The 15,936-nt window shown below is 38.2% G+C and overlaps 1 protein-coding gene across 2 annotated transcripts in view; it reads left to right on the top strand.

The window, feature by feature from the left end:
• Positions 1-15,304, top strand: part of kif14 (kinesin family member 14) — a 29,811-nt gene extending 14,507 nt beyond the window's left edge. For both annotated transcript variants that reach the window (XM_012962501.3, XM_004913741.4), the window contains exons 16-30: positions 288-436; positions 573-720; positions 872-1,024; positions 1,943-2,069; positions 3,234-3,327; positions 3,843-3,981; positions 4,149-4,249; positions 4,631-4,719; positions 6,048-6,293; positions 7,496-7,680; positions 7,928-8,086; positions 9,816-9,938; positions 11,275-11,349; positions 12,715-12,838; positions 14,004-15,304. In XM_012962501.3, coding sequence (XP_012817955.2) covers positions 288-436; positions 573-720; positions 872-1,024; positions 1,943-2,069; positions 3,234-3,327; positions 3,843-3,981; positions 4,149-4,249; positions 4,631-4,719; positions 6,048-6,293; positions 7,496-7,680; positions 7,928-8,086; positions 9,816-9,938; positions 11,275-11,349; positions 12,715-12,838; positions 14,004-14,302 — 2,211 coding nt within the window. In that variant the 3' untranslated portion in view covers positions 14,303-15,304. The remainder of the gene's footprint in view (positions 1-287; positions 437-572; positions 721-871; positions 1,025-1,942; positions 2,070-3,233; positions 3,328-3,842; positions 3,982-4,148; positions 4,250-4,630; positions 4,720-6,047; positions 6,294-7,495; positions 7,681-7,927; positions 8,087-9,815; positions 9,939-11,274; positions 11,350-12,714; positions 12,839-14,003) is intronic.
• The last annotated feature ends 632 nt before the right edge of the window (positions 15,305-15,936 follow it).

Here is a 15,936-nt window from a genome sequence, read left to right as displayed (position 1 = left end):
TTTTTCCTCTTCCGAGGTAAATTGTAGATGCCTCAGATGCATTTTTTTTTTTTTTGCCTTCCTCTGGATCAAACTAGCAGTTAGGCATACCGATGTAGAAAACAGAGGTTCAAATGAATGGGCGTGAGTATTTTTCACCTTCATCACCTTCTATATTGCAATGTTAATATGCTCCTATACTGTATTGTGTCTTTCTCTGATATTTTCTTATCTGAACCTGCTATAGAAGGGTATATAACTCCTGTCATAGCGCTACTTAACTGAATTGTCCACTCTGTTCTTTCCAGGGTGATCGCTTGATACTGGGAGGAGATCATTACTTCAGGGTTAACCATCCCATGGAGGTCAACAGGCTTAATGCAACAACCCAAGTCTCTGATGGGCCTAAAGACTACGAGTTTGCTAAAAATGAGCTGCTTTCAGCCCAGCGTTCCCAGTAAGTAATAACCTGTCATCATAAGACAATATCTGGGCCTACTGCTCAGACTGCTTGATCTGTTAGCTTGCTTGGGCTTCTTTTCCTTGGTGCTTCATTATTTCAGTGCATTAATTAGTTCCTTTGGTTTACTTAGGCTAGCAGAAGAGATTGAAGAGGCTCGACTAAGAGCAAAGGAGGAAATGATGGAAGGTATACAGATTGCTAAGGAGATGGCCCAGCAAGAACTCACTTCTCAGAAATTTGCCTATGAAGAAAAGATCAGGGATTTGGAAGCACAACTGGTATGGACTGATATTGGGTGATGTTTTACCTTCAAAGTTGAAGTGCTGAGGTTCTAGTCTCCATTCCAGTCTTAAGTAGAATATAGGGTTATTTGTGTGCCAGGCCACTATAGCACTGTCACACCTGTGTTATTATTGTCTCTCCAAACAGAAGAAAGAGAGCCAACACAAAGAGTTGCAGGAGATGAACAGCCAGAGGGCAACTACCCGAATCCAGGAGCTGGAGGAGATGAAAATTCATCTTCAGCAGGAGGTTCAGTTTAACAAAAAGCGTTTAGAAATGGAGACGCTTGCAACAAAACAGGTAAAATAGTTGGAAGAACAGAGAATGTGTGTAGTTTTATCTGTTAATTTGGATTTAATATGTGTATTTTATTAGTAATCAACAATATTAACTTTGAATTGCAGATATCTCATAAGCAAACATATACAGTAGTCCTTTTAAAAAAAAAAGCTTTTGTATATTCCCTAAAAAATTAAATAACTTAAATATTTTGTAGACCTACCTCTAGCAGTGATAATAGCTTTACGTCTTTTGAGAGTAGTATGTCACAGCTCTGCATGCTGTTGACAAGTCATTTTTTGCTCAGTGAAGTATGGTGTTTGTAGCATTATGATGGGAGGCTTCTTATCTTCAGCTATCTTGGCAATATAGATAGAAGAATGGATGGTGCAAAATACAGGATAAAATAAAGTTAATTATCCTTTCCTTGTTGTTGCTAAACATCTGAAATTTGTCAGCTTTGGTTTTAGTTCTTGAACTATCCCAAAGCTAGAACAGTTGAGTCCCAAATACAAAATAGTACATTTCCTAAAGGTGCCAGGTCAGAGACGTAAACTCAGTACAGTTGGGAATCAGTGGACATATTTTCTCCATATGTATGCTGGGCAGTTGATCTCTACTGACCTCTGTAGCATGAATATTGCTCAGTTTAGAGATTAATCTGGCAGTTTTGAAATCATCTGCTAGTGAACTATATCTGCAAATGCACAGTGAATTGTCAGGCACTGCAGCTACTCTTCACTTCCTACTGGTCAATAGAACACTTGAATTTCATTGCTTTGAAATATTGGTTGCTATGGGTTATTGCAACTGGGAAAACTGAATGCCTTTTATAAAATATGGAGGTGGAGTTAAAAGTAAAATGCTGCTGTCGTATACAACTGTTGCTATTTAAAATGATAACCCCCTAATTGCACTGATCATTTGTTACCTGTGCAGGCACTAGAAGATCACAATGTTCGACATGCCAAAATCCTGCAAGCTCTCGAGGCAGAGAAGCAGAAAATTGCTAAAGAAGTGCAGATGCTTCAGCGAGAAAGGAACAGTCAGGATAGGGCTATGGCTGGTATGTGTTGGCACATTCACTAGTGACCTTTTGCTATGCAGGGAGTTCAGTTCTGTTAGACATCTGTGGATGGTGTACAGCAGGGCTGTCTAACTGGAGACCTGCTGGCTGGATGTGTCCCTCTGGAGGATTTTTATGGCCCCAGCCTGCTGAGAAGTTGAAGAGATTTTTATGTATCTCATCATTTTAATATAATATATATGTGTTACGTCAAATAATCTTTCCACTGCATGGTAAAAAGTTGGGCAACAATGGCGTGCAGTAACATTGAGTACTATGAAGAGCTACTAGTGCTTTGTTAAAACCTGTTTGAATGCTGTATAGATAGCATGCAGAGACTTTGTACAGTACCTGTAACTGTACAGTATTGTAGCATGTGGAACCCAAGGTTTTAATGTTCAATCCTCTAGCTAAGCAGTAAGAAAACATTGCTAAAGTGTGTGCCTACTCAATTCCATGTGGGTATCAATGAGAGTCTGCCTCTTTGGCTTTATTTTTGATATTCTAAAACACTTCTGGAGATCATAAATTACACACCAAAAATAAACAGTATGGCTTTAGTGTAATTCTAAAAATTACCACCTATAGGATAGATACGCAGATTTTACATCATGGGAACTTTTTTCTTCTTGCTTCAATTCCATGGTGTTATATTCTGCAGCATTTTACACAGAATATACCACTATGGTATAGAACGCTATATAGTAGATTTCACCATGTGGTTTAACCTAATGCACAGTAAGTTGATGTTGTTCTGTATTTCAGGTCAGGGGGGTTATTGATGTCCACATACCACTTTATATTTCTGAGATTTGGTAAATCAGATACCGATTGAGCTTAGGCTATTTAAAGTTACTCAGCATTTTGGTCCATGGCTTACAGCACTTCCCACAGGCTGTTAAACTTCTCCACTAAGTCTGCTATTTCCATTTAGCCCAAACCTGATGGTATGTACATAGTAAATGCCATAAAGAAATAAAAAGGCTATTTTTACCTTGCTTTCCTAATCAGTATATGTTGATTTTCACCTCTATTTTAATTCAACTCCTAAGGAAATTTGTCTATATGTTGGAGGGACTCTCAGGTCCAACATAAAATGTCTCTGCCTCAAACATTTGTATTCCTTTTATGTGCTAACATTATTCTTTATGTGCCTTTTTTCAGTTCAACCAACCTGGAACAATATGAAGCTATCTGTAATGATTCAAGAGGCCAACAGTATCAGCAGCAAGTTAAAGAAACACACAGTGTTTAGCAGGTAGGAAGTAACAGTGGTATTTTTTGCCCATTTGGTTGTGGTTCCTTTACATAATAAGAAATTTTCTTGATAAGGAATGGGTAGAATATGCAATTTCTTGTCCTAAACAGGGGAAATTCTGAATTAAAAGTAAGGTCACTTTCTACTTTTTGGTTTATACAAGTACCAAGTACAATCCAAACATTACAAGCTACATTAGAAATTCTGTATAAAGTGCCCATCCTTATCTCAAAGCCTAACAGGCTGTAGCTGGGGGAAGGGAGGTGTTTGCTTATGCAAAGGGCTTCTCAGTGGATAGCTGGTTTGTTTTGACTGTGCTAGTTTAAACTATGACGTTGAATGTGACTTTGCTTTCAGGTTTTGCTCTGTAAAGTGTTAGAAATAACTAAATAAAACCTAATTAAACAATGGGGGAAAATAATTTCTGGCACAAGCTCTGTTCATACATCTACATACAGACCTAAGCTGCTCTTTATTTAAGGAACGTTTGCATAAAGTATGTGATATTGTTCCAGGCACGATGTAACAGATAAGGAAAATTTGCCTACAAATCCAGTACAAATACAAGTAAAAAATCTCAAGCTGGGAATTGTGACGTATTGGAGCTTAGAAAAGTTTGAATACAAGTTGGCAGCTATGAAAGATTTGTATGAGGTAAGTGCCAATTAGATTCTTTTTAAACTGGATAAGGCCTGTATAGGTGAAGAAACAGAATATATTGGAGTACATGTGGTGTCTAGGTTTATGAAAGAGTACTGCTTTAATGCCCTTCTGTGATGGAATGTCTTGTGAGGAATGCTGTTTTCCTTCTCTTTGTGTAGAACCATGGGAGTACAAAGGACGATGATGTGTTTTATGATCCAGGAGATGAATGGGAGCCAGACTTGTCAAACACTTCAGTTTCCAGGTTTTCCCGGCGCAAGTAGGTTGCAATAGATAACTGCAAAAATATACCTCTCTGGTTGAAAATGATCAGCCTCCTTTATATCCAAAAATTTTCAGTTTTACCTTCCCTATACTCAACACAGAAATCATTACATCTGTGCCTTGTAGGTATCAGCAGCAACAGGTTGTTTTTGTCTTGACTTGTCAAGGTGATATTTGCGTTGTCACCTGCACATTATGACTCCTCTTGTGCTTAAAATGATACTGACACAAAAAAACTACTCTTTAAAATATTAATGTACATTAAATTATCTCTGTAAAACGGTCACCTTATTGAAGAATGGTACATTGCACTCCTGTTACATTGTGTGATTACTTTGTTTGCTGAGCAGTTTTATTGCTTTGTATTTTTTTGCAGAAGTTTAATGAAGAATCGTAGGATTTCGGGGTGTTTGTATGAAATACGAGTCCACCCAATTCAGAGTTTACAGTCAGGACATGCATCGGGTAATTTCACTTGCTACAGCCATTTGTGTGTGGTTCAAATAAAAAATAGCTATTGCTGCATCATGGTAACAACACACACAAACAACCAACAGTTGCATTCTAAAGATCTGTGTACAAAATGTTCTCTTGTTATGAACGGATAAAACTTTTCCTGTGCTTTGGTCAAAGTTTTTGCAGAGGTTTTACGCCACCCATGCATGTTTTCAGCTTACTGATTCTTGACTGCTTTGATCTCTTACTCAATGACATTTCTGCTTCTGACCCTACCCATTTAAAGTCCATCCTAAACCTAGCAGCTACTATAACCTTGCTTTTGGAAGACACCTGCCTTCTCAAAGTCAACTTTCTTAGTACACTGTACCATCTTTACCTCTATGTATTTGCTTCTCCCCAAACTGAGTGTGTTTTTATACTCCCATTTTCAGTACTAGGAATTAGGAAGTAACTGGAATTTCAGTATTTTAAAATATATGTATGGCTAAAATCTATTCACAGCTTTATAAATATGGCAAGGTATTCACAAAAAAACTGTTCAGAGTACTGTTTACTGACTGTCACTCTGCTATCTTTTTCTGATCTTCCAGTTATCCCCCTTTTGGTTTTGACGTGTGCATACACAGTATAGAACATTATCAGGGATTCTTGTACTGCTCATGCATCCTGCTAAAATTGGCACTGGACATACCCAGCAGCACTCAGCAAACAGCACCCTGGCTGGAGCATTTTTTAAAGAAGAGCAGCGAGGGGCGGTTTCTAAAGACTTGCCACCTCCAAGCTTTTTTCTTCTTAATTTGACTCTCTAAGCCAGATAGCTGCTTAAATTCCACACTGAAAAGCTGCTGAACAAAGAACTAAATAAGTAAAACAAACATGAATAAACATGAAGCAAAATGAAGACCATTTGCAAATTGAATTAACATTAGCATTACTGTCTACTCTACATCATATTAAAACTACCTTACATTTAGATAAAAAATTGCTAAACCCCACAGAGCTGATAGCAAACAGGACTGTTAAAAGTATGAAAGAGTAAGTGTATGTCATATCAAATAGATCATTTTTATTGTTATTGTGATTACTATCATTCTATTCCACTTTCGTCATGTCTATACTGCAGCATTGTTTCCTCTGTGTGTCTCCCTTTAATATTACAACTAGTACCACAGTAAGCTGTTTCTTGGCCTGCATATACAGTATGCCGGGTAGAGAAAAAGCCTTCTGCTTGCACCACTTGTAGATTTATCCAGAAAATGGTTTTGCTGGCTAATGTCTTGGGAATTGCACACAGAAGTCTTATTTTATTTGCTTTCTTCTTTTCCTATTAACAGGGCTGATGAACAAATCCAGCAGTTTTCTATCATGTTCCAGTAGTGTCAGCTCAAATCCCTCTGATTCCCATTTACCAGGGATCTGTAAGGATCTAATAGCTTCTTCCCTGGATTATCTGGGCCGGAGTCATGTGGATGAAAGTAATATGGCTGATAGCATGATTGACAGTGTGAAAAGAGCATGCATTGGGGTCCGTACTGTGTCTCAGGCATATGAGCAGCAGAAAGAGGACAGCACAGATATGTGTAAGTGAGATGTTCTATTTGAATTCTATTTGTAATGCAAAGCACATCAAGTGTTGATGGTGAAGATCTAAGAGGACATATTGTATCGCACTGTCTGGATTTGCATTCAGTGTTAAAACACTGATTCAAGCACTTGGTTTTACATATCTGCAGACCAATTATTACATAATTGTAACATTGTACGCAAGACACAGTATACACAAAAATTTGCTAAAAATGAACATAATATATAGGAATTGTGCTGAATTGTGCTGAAAATGTATTCTGTCCTTTTCATTTAAAAAGTCATTTTTTGCTATTTTAAAGCACTACATTTTTTTTCCCACTGAATGTTTCCCACTTGTTATCTCCCTTTGAACAAACAAACGTCTCCCTTCTCTAAACTGCTGCCCTTGAGCAGTTCATTATTATAGGGTTTCTCAGTGGACTGGCAATAATTTTAATCAGCTTACTCAACAGAACCAGGGAGTGCTAAAGTGAAACTGGTTTTTTTTCTTGATCAATACATGCAAATACAATGCAAAATGTATGTTCAGCACAAGTCATATTCATTGTGAGATTGCTAATGTCTAGAAGGCAGTTTTGCCATGAATGTTGCTAGACCTTTGCTTTTACTTTATTAGCCACAGGGACACATTTCCCAATGTGGCATTGGCTTAATAACTTTTTTTTTTTTTTTTTACCACAAAACTGGTTTCTATCAGCTTTATGGCAATGTTGTTAGATGCTAATGGAAAGTACAGGTGTTGGATCCGTTATCTGGAGGAATTCTGCATGTTTAGGTTTGTTTAACCTTTAGTTTAATGTTTATTTTAGCAGATTTAAGGTATGGTGATCCCGATTACAGAAAGATCCCTTATTTGGAAAACCCCAGGTCCCAGGCATTCTGGATAATAGATCCTATACCTTTATTGATCCAATATCCCTTTACCTTAGCACAGATAAAATGTGCAGGTTTAAGGCAATTTGTGAGCTGCCTATTGCCTTCGTTGGGAGGGGAGAGTTAGAATCATATATGTATAGCTGTCAGTAGGAGGTACTCTCAACTGCCATTATGCTTCTGGAGACTAAATACTTGAAATTGCTCCATATTGATTTAAACAACAATCTAGTGGATTGTTTTTTGACTCCTGACTACTGTGCCCACAATTGTTATACAAAGATTATTTAATTTAATCCTGCTGTGGTTTTTTCCCCCCCAGTGTTTCTGGCTAATCGTGAGGCTCAGTCCCACAGTGTACAGCTGACATCTGCTTTTCAACAACTAGTCGTGCTAAACAAGCATTGGCCCAGACTTTTACCAGAGATTCAAGAAATGACCAAACCTGCTGATAATGTGAGCCTTTACATTAGAAAGCTTGGCGGATATCTTCAGTTGCTGTTGCAGGTAAACATGCCCTGAAGACCACAATTCATGTTCCAAATAATGGCTTTGGAGAAAAATACATGTTAGAGGAAATTTAGTTATCAGGGAAAGTGGATTCTCATGCCCAGCACTATGTTGCTTACTCTTTGCAGCAGCTATTGGCACCAGCAATGCTTTGTCTATCATTTGCTGCCAGCAACTGTAGTATGCAAGCATTGAGTCTTATCTGTTGGTATGGCCTTGCTAACAACATATTTAACTCCTTTAGGGTTGCACCTCAGATATAGCCTCTATGGTTACAGAAGCAAGAGACAAGTCTTTTCACATAGCAGAGCAAATACTACAGAACATTGGACAACTGGCAGCACTCACTAACACAGAATTGCATTTTTTAGAAGAGGAATTAAAAGATGAGAAGGATCTTCAGGTAAAAATGTTCTCCTCTCTGTGCCTAGCTTCTTATCTATAGTACTAGGAATTGCTCTTTTTGGACTTATATCATGTTTCTTTGTGGAGATGATGTTAACTGGCTGCAGCCTTGGTTTAGGCACTGAGCAGAACAGAACTTTGGAATGCTTATTTGACACTTCATCCTTAAAGTGGACCTGTCACCCTAAGAAATAACAAATTATTTTTTATATTGTTAGTTGAGCAAAATAAACTTTACTAACTCTATATAAATAATATAAATCTTGTTCCCTTCCGTTTTGGGATTACACAATCAAGCAAGCAGGCAGGCACCATTTTGTGGATACTGTTATAAAGCCAAGCTTTGTATCATGCCAAAATCTTGTTTATGTGCCAAAATGGGGGGACCTGATTCCCATGCCCTTGCACTGGCTACACAATTGGATGATGAGGAGGGAGGTGGAAAGTGAGAAGTGCAGTGACCTCTAGGTAGTGCTGAACAGAAAGCTAAAGTGATTGTCTGCCCCGCCTCTATGCCTAAGGCATAGAGGTGGGGCAAGCAATATATGATTGACAGCTGGGATTTTTAAATGCTTTTATAATGGGTATGGATGTGTTAATATAAAAATGAAATTGGGGTTCATGTTTAATTTGAAAAGGACTTTTATTATACAGTTTTTTATGTCTGGGTGACAGGTCCTCTTTAATAGAAACTAAACCTTGCTTTTTGAGAATTCTGCATGTCAAAGTGTCTCACTTTTTCATGCCTTTGTCTGTATGACTTTTGTTGTCACAGCCTCACTGCACCCGTGCCTACAAATTTAAATTAAAATTTAGTGGTGAGCACAACTACTGTATAGTTTATACAGCAGCAGTGGCCAGCTCCATGTTGTAGCTCCCACCCTTTCCAGCAACAGTCAGGTGATCCCAATGGGCCAATAACCAGGGCAACTATTTCGGAGTTTTAACCTTAAAAGCAAGCAAGTTTCCGGTACAACTCAGTCCCTGTGTAAAATCTATAATGAAGCAGTAGACTGGGAATGACTTTGATGTAGTTAGCCAGATGGAAGTATATTGCAGTATATGGACAAACAGTCCCTGTTTTGCTTAAAGGGTAGGGAATATCTTGGTAGGTTCTAGATATATTATTAAAGGAGAAGGTAAGGCTAATAAAGTGTTAATCTCAAGCTGCAGGCATACCCTCAGTTCTCTCAGTAGTGCCCTTAAGTCTCCCAATATTTCTCCTGTTCAGATGATCAGAAGCCTCATAGGATCAAAAAAACAAAAACTGCTGAGCTTTGTAGAGAAAATTCCCATAATGCCACGCTCCCGCACCAAGACCAAGACCCCATGTGCAGTTTAGAAGACTATGAGGAAGCTTCCTGCTGAGTGGCTCAGATCACACATTCTGAAGGGGCGAAGGGAGTCCTTAGCATTCTTGAGGGAGGGGGGAGCAGGAGAGAGCTGCCCAGACTCTGGCTCAGGAATTACAGAGAAAAGGAAGGAGACAATAAATCCTGTTTCTTTTGATAGAGGACTATCTGTCTATTCTGTAAGTGCTTATGGCTGTATTTATATAGACCTTTCTGATAAAGCTTACTTAGTTTTTACCTTTCCTTCTCCGTAAATGAATGAGTGAGGACCTCTTGTTTTTGTCACAGCCTGATTGCAACCCTGCCAAATGGTATAAATTAGTGGCTTTTCCCTTTTTTCTCTTTATTCTGAGTCCATTCATATTTCTCTTTCAGAAACTGTTTTCTCGTTCAGTTAGTGAAGGTCTGCGCTTTGGGCTACAAAGCATCATGGAGTCAGTACTGAAAGCCACACATGACATATACACTCACATTCAAAGATTCATTGTTCAAGATGAGGTAAATTGGACTTTTGCTGATACATGTATGTTTTTCTAATCCTCACTTAAGTAAGTGCTCTAAACTTAGAAAATGAATATATTTCACCTATGGACTTCATACATTAAAATTTAAACTGCTGCCATTCTTTAAATATTAATACTAAGGTCCCAAAACTTTGCAGAGCTAGTCACCTTGTAACTGCGGTTCAGAGGTAGAAAAAGTGGGTGTAGCCACCAACAACCAATCAGATTTTACTTATTGATTTTCAATGGGGAAATTCGGGGTTAGGAAAAGGTGGGTGAAGCCACCAAAGCCAATCCATTTCCCATTAAATTTCATTGGTTTATATTAAAACCGATGCCATTATTATTATTAATTATTATTATTAGTTATTATTATTAATTATTAGTATTAATTCCAGGGTTATTAAACTTTCCAAAGTTAGTCACTGGGTATTTGTGGTTTAAAGTTAGAAAAAGTGGATGGAGCCACCAACAGCCAATCACATTTCACCTATTTACTTTCGATGGTAAAGTGTAACGTGACTTCCACTCAAGATTTGAAAAAGGGGGCATACCCACCAACCAACAATCACAATTTACCTATTGACTTTTATTGGTTTAAATTTAAACTGCTGCCATTCTTTAACTATTAATCTTAGGGTCCCTAAACTTTGCAGAGTTAGTCACTGGGTAACTGCAGTTCCACGTTAGAAAAAGTGGGTGGAGCCACAATAAGATGTCACTCGTTGACTTTCAGTGGGGAAATTTAAATTGCTGCCATTGAGGCACTATTAAACCAGAGTCCCCAAACTTTGCACAATGGTTTTTACTACAGATCAGATTTCATTCAGTGACTTCACGTTTTTCAAACCAACATGAAGTTTGTTCTCAAACTTCCCTTTTTAGTTGCTGTTTGAAACTTTAGTGTGGATGGCTACCGGACTGAGTGCCATAGGCTAAAAGCACTTGGGGCTGTGCATTGTCTTTTCTCCACCTGTGTTTTCTCCACAGTCAATGTGCTCCTATCTGCCTCTTCCATTTCTACTGACAGGCATGGCATCACATAGCAGATATTGGTGCAGAAACGCGAAAGTATTTCACTTTTTATGCTGATATCCTCTCTGTGTGTCTGCACTCATGCCTGGCTGTGCTGCCTGTCAGTGCCGATACAGAAAGGAACTGATGGGAGCACACAATGCTGTGTGCCAGGTATCTTGGAAGCTTATATGTATCTCTGGGTAAATTGCTGCTGCAGTTATTTGCTAAAAAACGTACACCTTAAGCAGAATATAGAACAAGGTAAATGTCAGAAAGAAGCTAATCTTGGTCTCCTCTGTTACTCTCCTATCTAGCATCTTACAGAAATCAAGACAAATGCAATAAGATTAACTACCTTCCTACAGAAATGTCTGGCAAACTGTGTAAAGGTATGTTGGAATTTTTCATATGGATAGTTTGAGTAGGAATTATCTGATGTTTCAGTCCTCACCAGGACCTTTCTCAAGCTATACAAGCTATGTCAGAGTATTCGTTTATGGGGCAGTGTATTTTAGCTGGCAGAGAAATGCCTGCAACCACCCATGCCAAGAGGGATCTGTGTCAGATCTCTGGAAATTACCTTTTCTTCAGTGTCAGTGTGGTAAAACATATACATCACGTAACCCCTGAAAAATCCAGGCTATTTTGGCATGGAAAATACACAAATTTTTTGGCAATAACTTGATTCTTATGTTTTAGTGTATACAATTCACACTGACACAAAGAATTTTCAGGATTTGTTGCCCTCTGGCAGCAAATATTTCCTGTGGGCAATATATGTCCTAATGTACCAACACCTAAAGTGAATGCAAGGTAATGTCATTTATTTTTCCTGTTCCCCTGTTGCTAAAATACAGGTGAGTTTCTGTACAAGCAGTGCTATTAGCCCAAAACAGAACAGTGGGCACAGCATAGAAACATGGAGATGCTGTCAGTTCAGGCTGCTGAATCCTTCAGCAGAAGTGTCAGGGAGCTGCTATTTTATTACCTGCCCCTTATTCTGCTGATTGGCTGCAGTGGGCACTTGGGAGAGTAAAGAAATGCCTATCCTCATGCCAAATTTCAAAATATTTGTTCTTTTGAAAACTGGATTTTAGTGCTGTAAGAGTGCTATTAACTGATACATTTTGTAAAACATGTTTTCCCATGACAGAATTTCTTTAAATGGACATTTATGGTTACAGACTTGCAATGTATATTAAAGGGAAAATGTTTTTTTCCAAAACACATCAGTTAGTACAGCAGAATCCTGCATTGAAATCCGGTTTTTAAAAGCCTGCACAGATTTTTTTTATATTTAATTTTGAAATGTCACATGGGGCTAGCCATATTTTTCATTTTCCACGGTGCCACAGCCATGTGACCTGTGCTCTGATAAACTTCAGTCACACTTTACTTCTGAGCTGCAAGTTGGAGTTATCACCCCCCTGCACAATGCACTGAGAAAGCGCCTACACACCAATATTACAGCTAAAAAAATAGACATTTGTTCATGAATCTTAAATGGTAGAATGAATTATTTGCTATGTAAACAGTGTAACTGAGAAATAAAAAGAAAAGTCAGTATCCCATTAATCAATATAATGCAAAAAAGTTGTAATATAAGTATAAATACAGTTTTCAGTTGGTTGTCCATTTTGCCACCACCAAAATAGTTTTTAATATTCATATTTTTGTAACAATATTTGACCCTTATTTTTTTTATTGAAAAGCTCTTATCTCAGTGGACATTACTTTATTCTCTTTGTTTCTAGCTGGACCTCAACATACTGCTTAAAGATTCAGTCTTCAGTATTAGAAGCAGCTTGACCATTGGCCTACGCAATCTGAGAAGTATTATGGATAGACTCAGGCTGGCTGTGGTTTCTGCACTAGAAGGTAATAGAGTGAACAGTGTTTTTTATACAGATACAAAAAAAACAGACCATGTAAAAAGACTTGGAGAGCAACACAAGCATCATAAAAGTTCATGGAGGTGCCAAATAAGGGCTAAGATTGGCTATTAGGTAGCCTCAATGCACACTGTCAGCTTACAGGAGGCTTTATTTGGTAGTAAATCTCGTCATGAATTCAAAAATAACTACCTGGTTTGGGGACACTGAGAGCAACATCCAAGGGGTTGGTGAGCAACATGTTGACCCCCCGAGCCACTGGTTGGGCATCACTGATGTAGAGAGTAAATTTCCACGACAATTTGCAATTGATCTTCATTTTTTTTTTATTTGTGTTTTTTTAATTATCTAACTTTTTGTTTAGCAACTCTGTTTGGAATTTCAACAGCTATCTGGTTGCTAGGGTCCAAATTACCTTAGCTACCAGGGAGTGGTTTGAAGAAGAGACTGGTACAAGGATAGAAGAGGACCTGAATAGAAAAATGAGTAATAAAAAATAGCAATAAAATTGTAGCATCACAGAGCGATGGCTGCGGGGTCTGTGACCCGCATTTAAAATTTGGAAAACTAATAATGAAGACCAATGGAAAAGTTGCTTAGAATTAGCCATTCTATAACATACTAAAGTTAACATAAAGGTTAACCACCCCTTTAACTGGTTAAGAATGGTTAGAGTTCACATACCTACTTTGTATGATTGGTTTATTTTTTTGGGATCTATGCACGCTGTTTTATATTGATATGCCTACATTGGGATGCTAGTCTAACCTATCCACTCTCAAAGAACAAAAATAAAGCTCCGATATCAGAATTAAAAGGATTTTTGATAAATGTATTTTATTTTTAATAATGCTAAATAAAGGATGAAGCTTTAGGCCAAGGGCACATTAAGTAGACTGTCCACTTTCCTCAACTTGCATTTTGTACGCAGAGGGAGGAAAGTGGATTTGCATTATTGTGCTCCTCTTATCATTCATGGTTTTGCAGTTTTCTGCACCAATATTTGCTCAGAGCTGACAGTTACCAAACAGTTATTAAAGCCACTCTCATATGATTTAATCACAGTTTATACACAGTATATGCTGCCTATTGATGTCACAATGATGCGTGTTTATATTTTTAAAAAATCTGGATTTTTCGGTTTATTGCAGGTGCAGATGCAGATGTCCCCATTCTCCTCTCATTAAAACATGACATTGTTGAATGTTCATCCCAGATAAACAGAAATCTTCTGTTGTTGTCACCTCAAGTTATTGGTTTGCAAGACCTGGAAGCTCTCACACAATCTCTGATGCAGTGCCTTTGCAGAGAGCAAGTGGCTGGGCCCAGGAGGAGCAAAGAGCAAGTGGCTGGGCACGGGAGGAGCAGAGAGAAAATGGATGAACATGCTCGCAATTTACACACCTGGCAACATAATACATTTTCCCCCAGTGCTATACAATGGGTTTAAAATAGGTTCTTCACAGCTTTGCGGAACTTCTTCAGTTCAGTTTAATCGGTTTAGGCTACTGCCACACGGGGCGGATTCTCGGCTTGGGGATAAATGCAGGCTGTTCTGTGTGCCTGCACCCGAACTAACACAGTGGGCTATGTTTATCCACAGGCCAAGAATCTGCCCTGTGTGGCATTAGCCTTAGGCTGAGACTTAATGTCTTTGGGAGAAGCACATTTGTATATTAGATAGGCAAACACGAGTTGTAAATATGTATACATTTTAATATTTGAGACCACATTTTAAAACTATATTTATCTCTGTCAGGTGAGATCACCTTTCTGAGTCTAAAATGGTCCTGTTTCTGATGGGGTCAGTGTAATTTTAATTAGGAAGCTTTTGCCTTGTTTACAGAAATAGTTTAGATATTTAAAATAATTCTAAAGATTATGAAGCAACACTCCTGCCACCTTTAGTAGCTTGTGCCTGGCACGTCATTGCTGAAGTATATCGTTGGTGCCTCTATAGCTTTGGTCTTAAAAGTATTTTAGCTTACACTTTGTCCTAAAGAGCAGCTAGCCATCAACGATATATAGGATGAAGCATCGCAGTATCTACTTCAAAGAGTTCAGTATCATTTAGATTAGAATTTGCCTTGGGAAGCCCCTGCCTATTCCTAATGTTGGCTTTGAAGAGCATTTGCATGTACGGCCTACTGGCAAATGTCAGAACATTGCTTATTAAGTGTAAATCATGAAGATTTGCTTCAATACGTTACATATTGAAATGAAACACAACAGTCAGAGTTGATTAAACTTGCACACTATATCACTGAAACATCTATTGCACTATAATGTGTACCAGGGCTGTCCTACTGATGGACCTCTGGCTGTTGTGAAACCATAACTCTCAGAATCCACAATCTTGTAGTGGTACAGAGATTTGTAGCTGTACAGCAGCTGGAGGGTCACAGACTCACCCTAATTTAATAAAACTTTTATATGGTGCCAAAGCCTGAAATCTGTTATAAGTTTTTATTTCTGACAGTATGGTAACTCAAAGCACGTGTTAGTAGAATAGGTATCCTTCAAGGGAGACATTCTAAGGTCATATAATATATTTTGCTCATAGGTAGCACTGAGTGTTTCTCAAAGCATTTATTCCCCTTAAAGGAACAGTAACACCAAAAAATGAAAGAGCTTTAAAGTAATAAAAATATAATGCACTGTTGCCCTGCACTGGTAAAACTGGTGTGTTTGCTACAGTAACACTACTATAATTTATATAATAAGCTGCTATGTAGCCAGGGGGGCAGCCATTCAAGCTGGAAAAAAGGAGAAAAGGCACAGGTTACATAGCAGATAACAGATACATTCTGTAGAATACAATAGTGTTTTATCTGTTATCTGCTAAGTGCATGTGCCTTTTCTCCTTTGAATGGCTGCCCCCATGGCTACATAGCAGCTTATTTATATAAATTATAGTAGACTTTCTGAAGTAAACACACAACTTTTACCAGTGCAGGGCAGCAGCACATTATATTTTAGTTACTTTTATACACTTTCATTTTTTGGTGTTACTGTTCCTTTAACCTGCAAACTAATTCTGCAAGTAGCCATTTTAATAGGGCAAATCAGCTCCTCTAAAGCCCC

The sequence above is a fragment of the Xenopus tropicalis genome, chromosome 4, assembly GCF_000004195.4.
Source record: "Xenopus tropicalis strain Nigerian chromosome 4, UCB_Xtro_10.0, whole genome shotgun sequence".
Classification (NCBI taxonomy): Eukaryota; Metazoa; Chordata; class Amphibia; order Anura; family Pipidae; genus Xenopus; species Xenopus tropicalis.
Note: the sequence above shows the minus strand (reverse complement) of the source record. Positions and strands in the feature narration are given on the sequence as shown.